The sequence below is a fragment of the Octodon degus genome, unplaced genomic scaffold, assembly GCF_000260255.1.
Source record: "Octodon degus isolate 3935 unplaced genomic scaffold, OctDeg1.0 scaffold00043, whole genome shotgun sequence".
NCBI lineage: Eukaryota > Metazoa > Chordata > Mammalia > Rodentia > Octodontidae > Octodon > Octodon degus.
Window position 1 is genome coordinate 6,304,980 of NW_004524619.1, and position 14,873 is coordinate 6,319,852.

General features: G+C 43.5%; 1 protein-coding gene across 3 annotated transcripts in view; it reads left to right on the forward strand.

Annotated features, from left to right (window-relative positions):
- The window catches only part of Arhgef3 (Rho guanine nucleotide exchange factor 3), a 300,793-nt gene that overhangs the window by 268,284 nt on the left and 17,636 nt on the right, over positions 1-14,873 (forward strand). For all 3 annotated transcript variants that reach the window (XM_012514832.2, XM_004631622.2, XM_004631623.2), the window contains 4 exons: positions 3,234-3,404; positions 8,039-8,101; positions 10,651-10,747; positions 10,903-10,979. In XM_012514832.2, the coding sequence (XP_012370286.1) occupies positions 3,234-3,404; positions 8,039-8,101; positions 10,651-10,747; positions 10,903-10,979 (408 nt within the window). The remainder of the gene's footprint in view (positions 1-3,233; positions 3,405-8,038; positions 8,102-10,650; positions 10,748-10,902; positions 10,980-14,873) is intronic.

The following is a 14,873-nucleotide window of genomic DNA, read 5'->3' on the forward strand; positions in this document are numbered from 1 at the left end:
AGAGAGAGAGAGAGAGAGAGAGAGAGAGAGAAAGAGAGAGAGATTATCCATATATATTTATATATGGGTAGAAGTTACCTATAATGTCACATATAAAGAAAGAGAATTTTATGGCATTTGCATCTTCTGCTCACTATTTTTTTGTTTGTTTGTTTGTTTGTTTTTGCTTCTTGGTAAGACAGGGTCTTGCTTTGTAGCCCAGGGTGGTCTTGAACTCACTATGGAACCCAGGCTGGCCTTCAGCTCACAGTGATCCTTCTATCTGAGCCTCTTTGAGTGCTGGGATTATAGATGTGCACCACCACACCGAGCTCCCAGGTTTTTGCATAGCTACATAGTACTTACATACAGATTTTAATCCTGGTTTTAGTTTAATTTGCACAGAATAGATTTTTAGCATTAAATCATCTCAAAATTGTCTGAATGGCTAGATAGTATTATATCAAGCAGGTAATTACAATTTCTTGAACAGTGTCCATATATTGTCCTAGCTGGGTAGAATGGTGTGCACCTGTGGTCCCAGCTACTTGGAAGAATAAGACACGAGGATCACTTGAATGCAGGCATTTAGGGCCAAGCTAGGCAATATACCAAGTAGCCCCTCTCAAAACAAAAATCCCTCCAGTTTCCTCAGTTTTATTGTTAACTACGAGATAATTGGAAGCTGTCTTAGAATTTCTTAGTGATGCTAGCTCATGTATCCCATACAAAATCATGTCATGTCCTGAGAAGTTTATAACTTAGAACATGTGACCAATAAGTATGGCAAAATGTGGTCCCTGCTTTATCAGAGGTCTATCAGATTGTTCTGGAGGGGGAGAAAGGGTTGACATCAGTGAAGGTTTCCTGGGGGAAGTAGCATTTGGATTCCATTCTGGGGATAGTTAGGAGTGAGGCAGCTGTAAAATGCAAGAAACGCCTTTTAAAAAGAGAAGATTTGGGGTTGGGGAGATTGCTCAGCCATCTAAATGCCTAAACGCCTGCCTAGCAAGCGCAAGAACCCGAGTTCCATCCCTTGAACCGCATGCCATGCTAGCCACTGAAACCAGGTGTGGTGGCATATGCTTGTAATCCCAGCACTGAGACGGGTGGAACACTGTGAATTGGGATTGCATAGTGAGACCCTGTATGGGGGGGGTAGGGGGGAGGGAAGGGAAAGAAAGGAAGGAGAGAGAGATTTCTTGGAAGAGGTACAGAGGCGAATCATGGCACAGTTCGGGATGGCAGGTAGCCTAGGAGAGCTAAAGAATAGGGGTTAGTGGGTGAGGGGCAGGCTGCGGTCTTAAATATATAACCTGTGGTCACGCTGCACAGGGCTCTGCGCCAGGCTGAGGAGTTGCAACTTCACACCAAAGGCCACAGGAAGCAGTGGCAGGGGACAGTTGCTAAATAAGAATGTGGTTTGGGGGTACAGTGATGCCTCATTGCTTTGGCGAAGTTTCCAGTGTTGAAATCTTGTGAAGACTAAAGATGATGCGTTTGCTTCCCTTCCTGGCTGGTGATTTCTGTCCGTCATGAGAAAGCACTGTGGTGGCCTGTTTCAGCCACAGGTTAGCCTTTGGGCATTTAGGCCAGCCAGAGTCAACTGGGGCCACTTGGGGAAATAACTGAAATACCTACATCCAACACGCAAACATCATTTCCTGCCGAGGTAGTATTTAGTGTGTGTGCTAGCTGAGACTTCTTGAGCTGACAGCAGCCTGGGGAAGTTCAGCATAGACAGGTCCTAGCCTGTGTACCTGGCACTTGTATTAGCCAGTGTAACTCCACTGTTCCCAGGGGTGGCTTTTCCTGGCTTCAAGCACAGTGGCATCCAGGGCCTTACACAGTGTAGACTGAGTTTTTCCCCTTCATCCCTCCATCGATCAGTCTGCCTGTCCTTCCTTCTGTGCAGCCTTTGCTTCTTTCCTGTGACAAACAGATGCTTCTGTGGGACTAGGACAGTTGCTCCAAGAAGCTCCTGCTTGGGTGAGCTCCTCAGCTCGAACCCCAGAAGAATGAAGACGCTTCTGCCTTCTCTCCTATAAACCATGTAGTGAATTTCAGGGACACAGCGCTCAGCCCCAGAGCAGGTGACATGCTCTCAACTGGTCAGGTCTGAGGGAATCCACGCAAAGCGCTTAAAATGAGGTTCTCAAGAGTAGTGGGGGCCCTATTCCAGGAGCATGGACAGGCTGGCCCAACGTTGTGGTTTCCTTTACTTAGTTTTTATTTTATTTTTATTTTAAAGAGAGCAAAAATAATTTAAAAACATTGGAAATGATACAGAATTTCAAAAAACAAGATATGAATTAAACAATGGTTGTGATATTGGTTGTCATTGTCAAAGCAATTGTTCAAATTATGAGATAAAGCATGCAAAATTGGTTACAAAATGTTAAGCTTTTTTTTTTTTTTTTTTTTTTGCAGAACCAGGGATTGAACTTGGGTCTTTGTGCTTGCCAGGCAAGCGCTTATTCTACTGAGCTATTTCCCTAGCCCCAATATTAAGCTTTATTCCTTTCAATAAATCGATAGAAATTAGTAGTGCAGTTATATTTTTTCTTCTTTTTAACCCCTTTCCCTCATCCCAGAGGTTCTTTCCTTTTAAGCAATTTCTTTCCCTTTCACAATAGCTATTGTACCTTTCATATTTTATTTACTCTTTCAAATTCATACACTAGGGAGATAATATGTTTAAACATGCATGTCTGATGTATTTCACTTCTGAATATGGTCTGTAGTTGATCCATTTACCTATAAAAGTCTCAAGTCTATTTTTCTTTATAGTTGAGTAATACTCTATTGTATAAAAATGCCACATCTTTTTTATGCGTTCTTCAGTTGATGGGCATTTGGGTTGTTTCGAAGATTTCAAAAGCCCCGGGAAACAACCCGGTGGCGTTTCTTCATGACCATCTACTACGCATCGTTCTCCCATGTCCTGCAGGGTGGGAAGGAGTCCACTGGCAGCGAGGTGAGCTTGGAGCTCATAGGGCTGTCTTCCTGTGTGACTCGGCTGCTCTGTGCTTGTGCTGCGTTGTACTTGGGTCCAGGTCACACAGCGAATGCTGGTTTGTGCATGAAGGTGGCCCCATCCAGCTTTCTTCAGCCTGCAGACTCACAACAGTGGCCAGGACCACGCATGTCCTGGTGTTGTTTGGAGCACGGGATTTATGCCTGGAAGCTGCTCGAAGGACCCGCCCAGGCCTGCTGCTGACCCTGTGTGATGCTTTGTTTTTCTCGTTGTTCAGAGGTCCATTAGCTTCCGCAGCGAGAGCCGCCCTGACATCCTCGGCCCCCGACCCTGGTCCAGAAATGCCTCCTCCTCCAGCACAAAGCGGAGAGACAGCAAGCTGTGGAGTGAGACCTTCGACGTGTGTGTCAATCAGATGCTTACGGCCAAGGAGATCAAACGGCAGGAGGTAGGCCGGGGATCGTGGAGCTGGCTGCATGTCTGCCCCAAGGCCGTAGAGCAGGCCTGAGCCTGCAGGCTCTGCGCTGTGGTCTCCAGATCCCTTCTTTGTGCCTTAATTGGAAGATGCACATGTGGCAGGAACCTGGTGACTGCCGCTTCCCTGTAAAAAAGAAACTGATGTGAATATCTGAAGGTACAGGATGTTGCAACCAAGTATCTATTTTAGAGTTCTGAAGTTCACAGAAACAGGCGTTTTGATGGCAGCTTCTAAAATATTTAGAATTATTTCATTTTTAGAACTTTGGTTTGGCTTTACAGAGCACTTCCTTTCTGTAGAATACAGTTCTTCATTCCTTGCAAGTTTCCTGTATCAGTAACCCTAAATGCAATAGTGGTATCACCCTTTCTAGAATTTGCTAATATGCCAGGGTGGGCACCTTGTTGGGGCATCTTCTAATGACATCCTTGCAGTCTCTTTTTTTTATGGAGAAGCTGACTATGACCCCCAAAAAAGTAATTTAAGAGGGCTGGCCAAATAGCTCAGCAGATTAAAGGCCCTGCGTAGGCAGATGGAGTGGCCGGGGTTCGATCCCCAGCCTGCCATGCTGGCCCTGCCCCCAGGGTGCCCTGAGACGGTGGACTGAGCGTGGTGGCACTCACCTGTAATCCCAGCACTTGGGAGGCTGAAAAACAGGAAAGATCACTACAAGTCCGATCTATGTAGTGAGACCCTGTAGACCCTCTACTAAATACATTTTTTAAAAAATAATTAATTTTTCTAGATTCTTTCTTTTTTCCATAATTTTATTGAGAAACAAATAGCAGTGAGACAGTTTCAAACCAAATTGGTAGGACAATTTCAATAATTAACACATTGCATACATTCTTCCTAGTGGTTTTCTAGATTCTTTGACTAAATTCTTTTCTAGGGGCAACATTGGTGAAGGCTACCTTCCAAGCTTCCGCATACACAAGTGAAAAAACATATGTGCAAGATTTCTCATCACAGAACTCTAGACACATTGGCATAGTTGTTGGTTGGCTTTAAATGGAAATAAAACTCAAAAAGTTTTTTCTGGGGGAAAAAAAGGTTTCTCATCATAGTAATGTTTAAAATAGTATTAAGTTAGAAAGAGACTGTACATCTATTACCAGGAAGTGGTTTAAATGCCTGAAGTACTGTGCAGCTGTAGAAACACATGAAGAATTGATGAGTATGGTTGGCTAAAGTGGGTAGAGAATGGCACAGTACAGGACATACAGTATGCTCCTAGGTGTATAAAAATAATAAAATGTGGGGCCGGAGAGATGGCTCAGTGGAATAAGCACTTCCCTGGCAAGTTGAATGGCCTGAGTTCAATCCCCAGTTCCACTAAATAAATAAATAAATAAATAAATAAATAAATAAATAAAATGTGCATGCACCTGCATTTGCTTGTAGAATCATGTAGTATTTCTAGAAGGACACCCAAGGAAATGACAACAATGTTGCCTCTATGGGTGACAGGAAGGAAAGAGGGTAGAAGGCTTTCACCATGTGCCCATTTGTGTGGTATACATTTTGCACCATGAAAATGTATCATCTGTTCAATAAATAAATAAAATTTTGAAAATACATAGCTTGAAAAAAGTTCTGTGAAGACACATGGCATGGTCTTTAACAATGGCTAGTGTGAATAATCTTTGGCTTTGGCTCCTATTTCCTGGCATATGATGCCTCATCCCTTTGAAGTAATGTTTTGTACAAAGCCAGTGAGTGAACTGATGGCTGCCAGCCATGGGTAGCATCAAGATGTGGGGACCAAGGCAGGTTTTGGAAGGATGAGTTTTCAGCCACACCCCCTCACTTCTAGACAGTGAGGAAGATCTGAAAGTTCAACTGCTGACCGATGTAGTGGTGCCTCCATGAAAAGCTAAAAAGGCAGGCAGGGCCCGCAGGGCTTCTGGACAGCTGAGGTTTTCAGAGAGTGCACCTGGGTTGGGCATGGAAGCACATTCCGCTCCTGTGTGTCCCTGTGTCTCTTCATTTGGTAGACTGTAACATTCTGTCCTTTGTGAAAGAAGCCGTTAGGAGGATCAGTGAATCCCACAGAGGTCGTCATGGGAACCCTCGTTTCTATCGACATCCTGGATCTTTTTGCTGGTATCTAAAAGAGACTGTAGTCTTGGGCACTAAGCCCTCAACTTGGAGAGTTCGATGCTACCTCTAAGTGGACAGAGTCAGAATTGAATTGGGGCACCTGGATGATATCCACCACAGAGCCACTTGCTTTCCTGGGGTATAAGGAAAGCCCCACAGATTGGGTGCCCAGATGGATCTGTGCTGTGAAGCACATAGGAGAGACTGAGTTTGCTATTCAATCTTCTTTATGCTTCTCAGTGTTTTCCCTAGTGTCGTTAACAATGAAACTGAATCACTCGTGTAGTTTGACAGTAAAAACAGAACGGAGGAAAGTAGGCAAGAAGTGAGGAGGATGTAGATTCTGTAGCTGAGGAAATCATTGAGGTATGGTGAGCACAAGGTCCCAGCCTGGTGAGTTACAGAGTTGGGATTTGAACCTGGTTTTATCCTATCCCTATTCCTGTTCCATCCGAAAGCCCATTGTGTATCGCCTACAGTGTGCCTGTGGTTTTCTCCTCCTGGAGACCGCATTTGGTGAGCTCTAGAAAAACAGATGGCCAAGGAAATCGGAGGGAGATACCCATAAAGGCTAGTTCAGCGTTTTGAGGCAATCCACTTCCTAGTTTTGAGAAAACATCCTTTGATTATGTAAGATGCCACCTAGGGGCTGCTGAGTGTTGCTTGCACAGAACCCTTCTATACCCCTTCTGTACCTTTTTGTAACTTGTCTAATGGGTCTTAATTTTTTTTTTTTTTTTTTTTTTGAACCGGGGATTGAACTCAGGCTCTTGCACTTGCCAGGGAAGTGCTTATTCCACTGAGCCATCTCCCCGTGCCCCCTCCCCCACTTTTTCTTTTTAATGTACTTGGTACAGGGTCTCATTACAAAACTCAGACTTGTAGTGATCCTCCTGTCTCAGCCTCCCCAGTACTGGGATTACAGGCGTGCACCACCATGCCTGGTCTCTGTGGCCAGCTTAGTGCACTGGAGATGGGGGGGTGGGGAGGGCTGGTGTGGCATGTGGTGCTGGGGATTGAACCCCGGTCCCTGTGCTTGCCTAAGCAGGTGCTTAGTCCACTGAGCTACCTCACCAACCCAGGTCTTGTTTTGAAATCAAGAGATAAAATAGAGCAAGAAAGGCCATGACATGGGGCTTTCTGGGCCTCAGTGGAGGGGCAGGGCCTACCCTCACCCCAGGGTCCCACCTCCATCCACTTGGCCGCAGAGCGCACTCACTGTCCCCTGGTCCCCCAACTATATCCCCAGCTTATGGTCCTCTAGTAACAATGTTTGCCAGTTTAGATTCCCAGATGAGAGAGCACTGTGCACATCACACCTTAAAATGATGGTGGCTATTAATATGACTGAATCAGACTGGCCCAGGTACGCACTCCTACGCACAGCCAGTGCCTGTGATTTCACTTATTGCACCTGTGGGGCTGAGAAGGCCTTAGGAATGAATGAACCTCACCAGGTTTTATTGAGAGTGATAAAATGCTGGCTGCTTTCCAAAATCACAGCCTCAAGTCAAGTGGATGAGAGGAATAAAGCTCTCTACTGAGATTCAACTTCTGTTGAGTCAAAGGGAGGCAAACGGTGATGGTCCTGCTAATAATGTTACCGGGTCTGTGATGAAAACTGACCCTGAATCATTGCTGAGGATTGCCACTCCTGATGAAGATGTGAACCCGTGCTCCAAACTGTAATTCTGTCACCTAAAATAGTTCCCCCTTGTTCAGCTTCCTCAATGATCTAGAACACGAAAAATGCCCTGTTGAATTAGAAATGCACGGGAGCCCTTTCTCCCGCCAGCTAGAAAAGCCTACAATGCTGAAAGCTGACAATAGCTTTCCTTTACACGTTTTAGCTAGTAGATGGATTTGCTTCAGGTTAATTTAACTTCTTGAGAACACTGTTTAAGTACTTAAAGATTTGGAGCCGGGTGTGGTAACCCATGCTTGTAATCTCAGCACTCGGGAGGTTGAGACAGGAGGATCACCACAAGTTAGAGGTCAGCCTGGGCTACAGAACTCAAGGCTATCCTGAATTACAGAGAGAGACTGTCTAAGAAACAGAGCAAGAAAGAAAAAGAGAAGATTTTTAAAAATTAATTATTTTTTAAAAAAAATTTATTTATTTATTTACGTGTGTGTGTGTGTGTGTGTGTGTGTGTGTGTGTGTGTGGTGAGCTCAGCCCACCAGGTGGTGGGCGGGGCTGGCTGGCAGGTGGTGCTGGGGGATTGAACCGTGGTCCCTGTGCTTTGCTAAGCTTGTTCTAAGTGGGTGCTTTAGACCACTGAGCCATCTCACTAGCCCCTTAATTATTATTTTTTAATGTATTTAGTACAGGGTTTTACTAGGCAGCTGGGGCTGGTAGTGATCCTCCTTTTCTCAGCCTCCCCAGTGCTGGGATTATAGGTGTGCGCCACCACGCCCAAACTCAGAAGATTGATTTAGAACTTTTATTGCTAGGATCAGCACTCAAGGGAGAGTTCCATAAATACACCTTTTCTTGCAGGCAATCTTTGAGCTTTCTCAAGGAGAAGAAGACCTGATAGAAGACTTGAAGTTAGCAAAAAAGGTAAACTAAAATCCAGCAGTGGTTCCGGTCGCCTCGTGTTTTCTTTCCTCTGAGTAATCTCACAGTTTTAAGATGACACAGTCTAACACTGTCTTTGTGACTAAGAATCAGAATTTAGAAGAACCTCCACCACAGGCCACCAGTGCAGGGAACGGTTCCAAACAAGGCAGAGCAGCTCTCCGCACCTGGTGCCCGTCGGGCACTGGGTCTGCATGAACGTGCTGTGTCTCAAAGGATACACGTTTTTCATCAGAACGTCTCTACGGAGGCCTGGTTTTATGTGTATTTTATTGTCCTAGAAATCTCAGCCGCAGGGCCTGTTTGTCCACTAGGGTAAACCGATATCTGACACTGGAGCAATGTCTTAGAAATAAAGCCTCTTGCATCTCAAAGATGGATAGAGTGGTGAAGTTCAAGTAGTTGCGTACTATCGTGAGGCAGGTTCTTTTATATGGAAACTGGTTTTTTTGGTGGTTCTGTGCTGGGGATGGAACCTGGAAACCGAGGTGCGCCAGGCCTGTGCTCTACCTCTGAGCTGTTCCCTCAGCTGGAGGCTTGTGTTTCAGCCAACATTGTATGGGAGGAGAGGGGGAGACTCGTGCCTTGCAGCCTGTGGACTCTTGGCAACACAGCTTCCTCCAGAACCTTCTCCATTACGGGGACCTGCATGCGTTCGAAGCTTCTGGTATTCACTGCCTTCTCAGACAGTTATGGGTTGAAAGGACGCTTCTCCCTTTTGAAGGGTCTTTAGCCTGACTTCATGCTAATATGAAGTGACAGCTCTGGCATCCCTGAAATGGCCATCAGACTTTATGGGACAAAACCAAGAAACTGAATGTTTAGGGTTGCAGGAGGAGATCTGTGAGGCATTTAATTTTGGGAGACATCATGTAGGACATATAAAGGTTGGTCAAAATAGAAAATGTTTCAACAAAACAGTATTTTTAATTCCAGTAAAAGACACATTGTCGGGCTGGTGAGATGGCTCAGTGGTCTAAAGCACCTACTTAGAACAAGCTAAGCTAAGCAAAGCACAGGGACCGCGGTTCAATCCCCCAGCACCACATGCCAGGCAGCCCCGCCCCCTGGTGGGCTGAGCTGGCCACACACACACACACACACACACTACATAAATAAACAAATAAAAAAAAAAAAGACACATTGTCATTAATGCCCCTCAGAACTTTAGCCTGAGCTGTGAAGAAACTTATCCCATCGTTCTTGTAACTTTCTGAAGCAGCTCTGGAAGCACTCTTTCAAAATGTCTTCATGAGATGGGATTCTAAAAAACATGGTGAATGCTGCTGCCAGGTGCCAACTAACTGAAAGGTAGACGCATACAAACCTCACAGTGTGACCTTCTCGCCCTTTACCCACCGGATGTGGCACGTCACTTCTGGTTCTTCCCCAAATTCAGAATGACCCTTAAAGGTAAATGTTTTGGATGCATTCAGGACATTGAAGCAGCCACAAAAACACAAATACACAAAAAAGAACTTTCAGAACCAATTTAGAAAGTGCAAAGAACAGTGGGATAAGTATATTTTAAATGGGGAAGAGAGGAGAGTTTTAAGAGGAATTAATGGCAGTGTATATTTTACTGTAATATTTTTAAGTTTTTTAAATGTTCAGCATGCTGTTAATCTTTCAATAATTTTTTTTTTAAATTTTTGAGACAGTCTCACTATGTAGACTGGCCTTTTTCTTTCTTTTTTTTTGGCGGGGTAGGGGGGCAGAACAGGGGATTGAACTCAGGCCCTTGCACTTACCAGGGAAGCGCTTATTCTACTGAGCCATCTCCCCAGCCCCCTATAGACTGGCCTTGAACTCACTTTTATAGCCCACACTGGCCTGTAACTCATGGTGATACTCCTGCTGCTTCAGCCTCCCGAGTACTGGGATCATAGGCGTGAGCCAGCACACCCGGCTTGCATGCTGTGAATTTTAAACATGTATTTCATTTTCTCTGCATTTAAAAAAAAAAATTCCCAATTTGCTTTTTAAAAACTCCTTAAAAGCAGGAATTACATCATCTATGTCTTTATATTTCATCACAGACCCCTGGCATAATGGTATTCTTATTTAATATCTTCAATAGAAAAAAATAGGATGGGCAGAGGTTTTGTTCTCTTTGTCTTAAATCAAAAATAAAAGATGCTAATCACTTTTTCTTTTCCCTATTTTGCATATGTACTAATTGGAAAAAAAAAACCTCTTGGTAGCTAATTTTGAATACAGGAAGAGTTTTTCAAACTGAAAGATCTCTTTGAATTTTAAAACACTGTAACTTGTCAGATCTGCTCTAAACCTATGCTAAAATAAGAATGCTTTGGAAAAATCTGCTTTGGTTTATTGACAGCCGCAAAAGGCTCAGACCAGTGCTGGATTCTCTACCCCCGCCACACCTGGGTGCTGTCACTGCGCTGTTATGGGAGCTGTGAGAGAACCAGTTTTGTCTTTTGACTTTAGTTATACAGTGCTCCCAGGAGCTGTGTGCCCATACCAGCCTACCTCCTCTGACCTTAAATGTCCGTGTCCACCCTGTGCAGGCCTATCACGACCCCATGCTCAAACTCTCCATCATGACCGAACAAGAGCTGAATCAAATTTTTGGAACACTGGACTCTCTGATTCCTCTACATGAAGGTATAATTTTGTTCTCAGGCTGAGTTGTGACTTTTAACCCTAAGCTGTCTTATCATCAATCAGTAATTATAGAATAATGTGACTCACACCAACCCACCTCTAGTCTGCTCATTTGAATGCCTAATAAGATAAGCATTCTGTTTGTTTCTTGCCAGAGCTCCTCAGTCAGCTTCGAGATGTTCGGAAGCCAGACGGCTCAACAGAACATGTTGGTCCCATCCTTGTGGGCTGGGTAAGAAAAGTTCTCTGTTTTTTTGTTGATGGTAAATTTCAGTTCATAGAAGGAGTTCTGTGTATTTACATATTCCTTATTGGTTTTCCATTAGAGAAAAAAAAATTGGCTATATGTCTTCATAGCACTAAAACAAATTTTTCTTAATACCAATTTAGTACATTCAAAGATAACATGGTGCCAAAAAATAAATAAATAAGTAAAAAATAAACCTGGGTCCAGGGTGATGGCTCAGTAGAATAAGCATTTGCCTGGCAAATACAAGGACCTGAGTTCAATCCCCGGTTCTGCAAAAAAAAAAAAAAAAAAAAAAAAAAAAAAGTGGCATTTTTATAATAAAATAAGTAAAAGTACACATGAAATTAATACTGATTGAACATCAAATGAAATTAGATAATACTGGATTGAAGGGGCAGGGGAGATGGCTCATTAGAATAAGCACTTGCCTGGCAAGCACAAGGACCTGAGTTCAATCCCTGGTTCCACCAAAAACAAAACTGGATTGAAGCCAATTCTCATAATTATTACTATTTCTAGTCTAATAAACAGTGATTGATATATTCTTGTTCATCATTTTAAAGCATTTCAGTCTATTAAAAACCTCATGCTCAAAGAGTAGTTTCTTTTTTTAAAAAAAATAATTTTATTGAGAAGGCCGGGAAGATGGCTTAGTAGATTAAGCGCCAGGGTCTGAGTTCAATCCCTGGTTCCACAAAATAAACAAATAAAATAAATAAATAAAATAATAGTAATTTTATTGAGAAACAAGTAGCAATGAGACAGTTTCAAAACTGATTATTCATTGTTCAAGATGCAGATGATATCCTGTCCACAAATCTTTCTATTCATTGAATTAAGAGAAAATAGCTGTATATCCTATTTTGAGTATACAGATACAAAAATGGTCATACATTTGTATCCCATTTTTTTGGTTTAGTTTTGTCAGATCAAAGAGTAGTTTCGTAAAGAACATAAGTACATGTTGATGACATTTAGCATATATATGACCCTAAGTTACTTCATAGGAGAGCTGGGAATATAATGGCCTTTAGCCCAGAATAATCCATTTTTTCCCCAACTAAGGAAAAAAGCTGTGACCTTACATTAGGTACATACATTTATGGTCCTTAAACTGAATGTGTTGTCTGTTGGGTGGATGCTGTTCTTGGCTTAATTTATTTTAGACAAGGCACATGGTCTCTGTTTTGCCACGTTCCTGCCACCCCTCTGCTGTCCATTCGCATTCTTTTTGTGAGTTCTGGAGAATTCCACCCCAAACAAATACTTTCATGATTTCTTCCCGGTAGAATTAGGTCTCTCACCTCTCTGATCTACCCTGTGTCCTAGGAAAATAGCCCAGAAGTGACATGACAACTGGTGTCAGAGGTGATTTCCCCACTTGGAAAGTGTTGTGAAGGTTACAAATCATACTACTGCTGTATAAATTCTTCCTCCCATTGTGCTTGTGTTCTAACCTTCCTAACACTTCCCAGTTCAGGTTGGTGGCAGGATGTTTTAACATTGATCTCTTCTACTTTTCCATCATTGCCCTTATCCAGAACCTTTGAAGGTTTCATGATTTAGCTAGATTTAGTCCAGGAGTCAGTTTTAGCATGGAGGCTGAAATACCCCCAGGGTGTCTGAAAGTCATGTTCTCAGATGAATAATTTAGAAAATGGGCCTTAATATTTCAAGAGATCATTCATCTAATACTTTTGACTTTCATTTTATTATGTAGTAGATGTACTTGCTTTAGCCCACAAAAAAATTTCTTCCAAAGAGAGCCAGCCACTTGGTGTCAGAGAAGTTTTAATGAGAAGAAAGCTCAGCCTGACTTTCTGTTCTTTTCCTCAGTCTATCTTAAACACATGGAGTTTGTAGGCTGTTTTGGTCAGGAGTGATGGTGGTGGTGAAACTGTGCTCCCGAATTAGCAGGATGCCTCCTCTGTTTTTGACCAGCTAGCCGTGTAGAACTACATAGTTCCCCTTAAACATCATAAGCAAGTTGTGGGTTTATATCAGAAGCAAACGTGTAGGAATTTCTTGTCAGTCACTTTTTCTGAAGTAAAAGCTTGTCGCTTTCATCAGGAAATTGGTTTGACCTGGGGACAGCCTGGGCAGCCTTTTTCTGTACATGCCCAGAAGGAGATTGACCGTGATAGTCCACGGCCATCTGGACCCTCCAGGCCTCCCCGGGGGACTTGGCAGCTTGAAGAGCAGTTCACAGTTGAGCAGCCGGCCCGTTGTTCCCAGACTCACGGGAGGGGGCCTGATCTGCCAGGCCCCGAGCACTGCACTGGCAAGGTGAGGCGCGTTCCCTCTGTGAGCTGCAGATGTGTCCGTGAGCCTGGGAGCTGTAAACCAAGGAGCGTATCTGCTTGAGCTCTGTTCCTTTTAACAGAACAGAGTAAACATCTCAGTGGACTTTGAATGAGAGAAGTCAGAGCCCATTCGACCCATGAAAAATTGATTTATTTCACCTCCAAAGGAAAAAGTAAAAAAAAAACAACAACAAAAAAAACAACCCTTTTAAACAAGTAAACGCCTCAATGGGGCCCCCTTGGCCAGGCCTTTTTACCTTAGAATGAATCGATTGCTTCGACTTTGAAGACCTCAAACAGAGTGGTTGCTTTTTCAGGGATCCACCCTCGTAACTAAGGATCAGTGTCCCCTCCCGACACCCTGTGTGAGCAAACCTTCCCTGTCATGAAGGAACAACTTCTCAATGGCTTATGTCAGTAATAAATTAATATATATCCTCTCTCTCTCTCTCTCTCTCTCTCTCTCTCTCTCTCTCTCTCTCTCTCTCTCTCTCTCTCTCTCTCTCTCTCTCTCGACTGTCTGCCTGCCTGCCTGCCTGCCTGTCTCTCGGTCTTTCTCTCTTTCTCTGGGGCAACAAGTTCTTACACTGACTTGGATTCCAATTCAATTTTAATTCCTGAGAGAGAGGTGGGGCACATAGGAGCTCCCCCCCCCCAAAAAAAAAAATTAGTTCTGTCTTTTTTCACAATGTTAAAGACATACAATTTAATTAAAAAATAAGTTTCCCTTATAAACTCTGTTTAAAAAAGGTGTGGGGCTGGGGAAAGAGCTCACTGGCTTAAGGGCCTTCCTGGCAAGTGCAAGGTCCTGAGTTTAATCCCTAGTACGAGAGAGAGAGAGAGAGAGAGAGAGAGAGAGAGAGAGAGAGTCAGAGAGTCAGAGAGTCAGAGAGTCAGTCAAGTAGTTCTGAGCTTTAAGGGGAGGGATAAGCAAGAACAGCTTTCAGACCCTAGCAAAGCAAGTAGCTCTGCTTCTCTAAACCATGGTTTCAAGTTGGTTGTGGTGGTACAAATCCTAGTACTCAGGAGGCTGAGGCAGGAGCATCACTGGGAGTTCGAAGCCAGCCTGGGCTACACAGTGAGACAATGTCTCAAAAATACAGACAGACAGAGATAAAACCATAGTTTCTTTAGTCAAATAGTCTAGGGACAAGCAGTAATAGCTACTAATTTCGGATTATTAACTAGGGGCCCAGCTCTGTACTGCACATTTTCTATGTTTTTCTCATTAAGGGAGAGGAAAGCATTAGTATATGCATTTTAGAAGTGGAAAAATTAAGCTTAAAAGAGTCTGGGGCTGGTGAGATGGCTCAGTGGTCTAAAGCACCTACTTAGAACAAGCTAAGCTAAACAAAAGCACAGGGACCGCGGTTCAGTCCCCAGCACCACATGCCAGCCAGCCCCGCCACCTGGTGGGCTGAACTGGCCACACACACACACACAAAATAAATAAATAAATTAATTAATTAAAAAAAAGATTAAAAGAGTCATTAAAAGCAGCTGTTCAGAGGTTGGCCTTGAGCCTGAATTCTCCCTAGTTCTAGAATCTGTTCTCTTCACCATTGACTTTTCA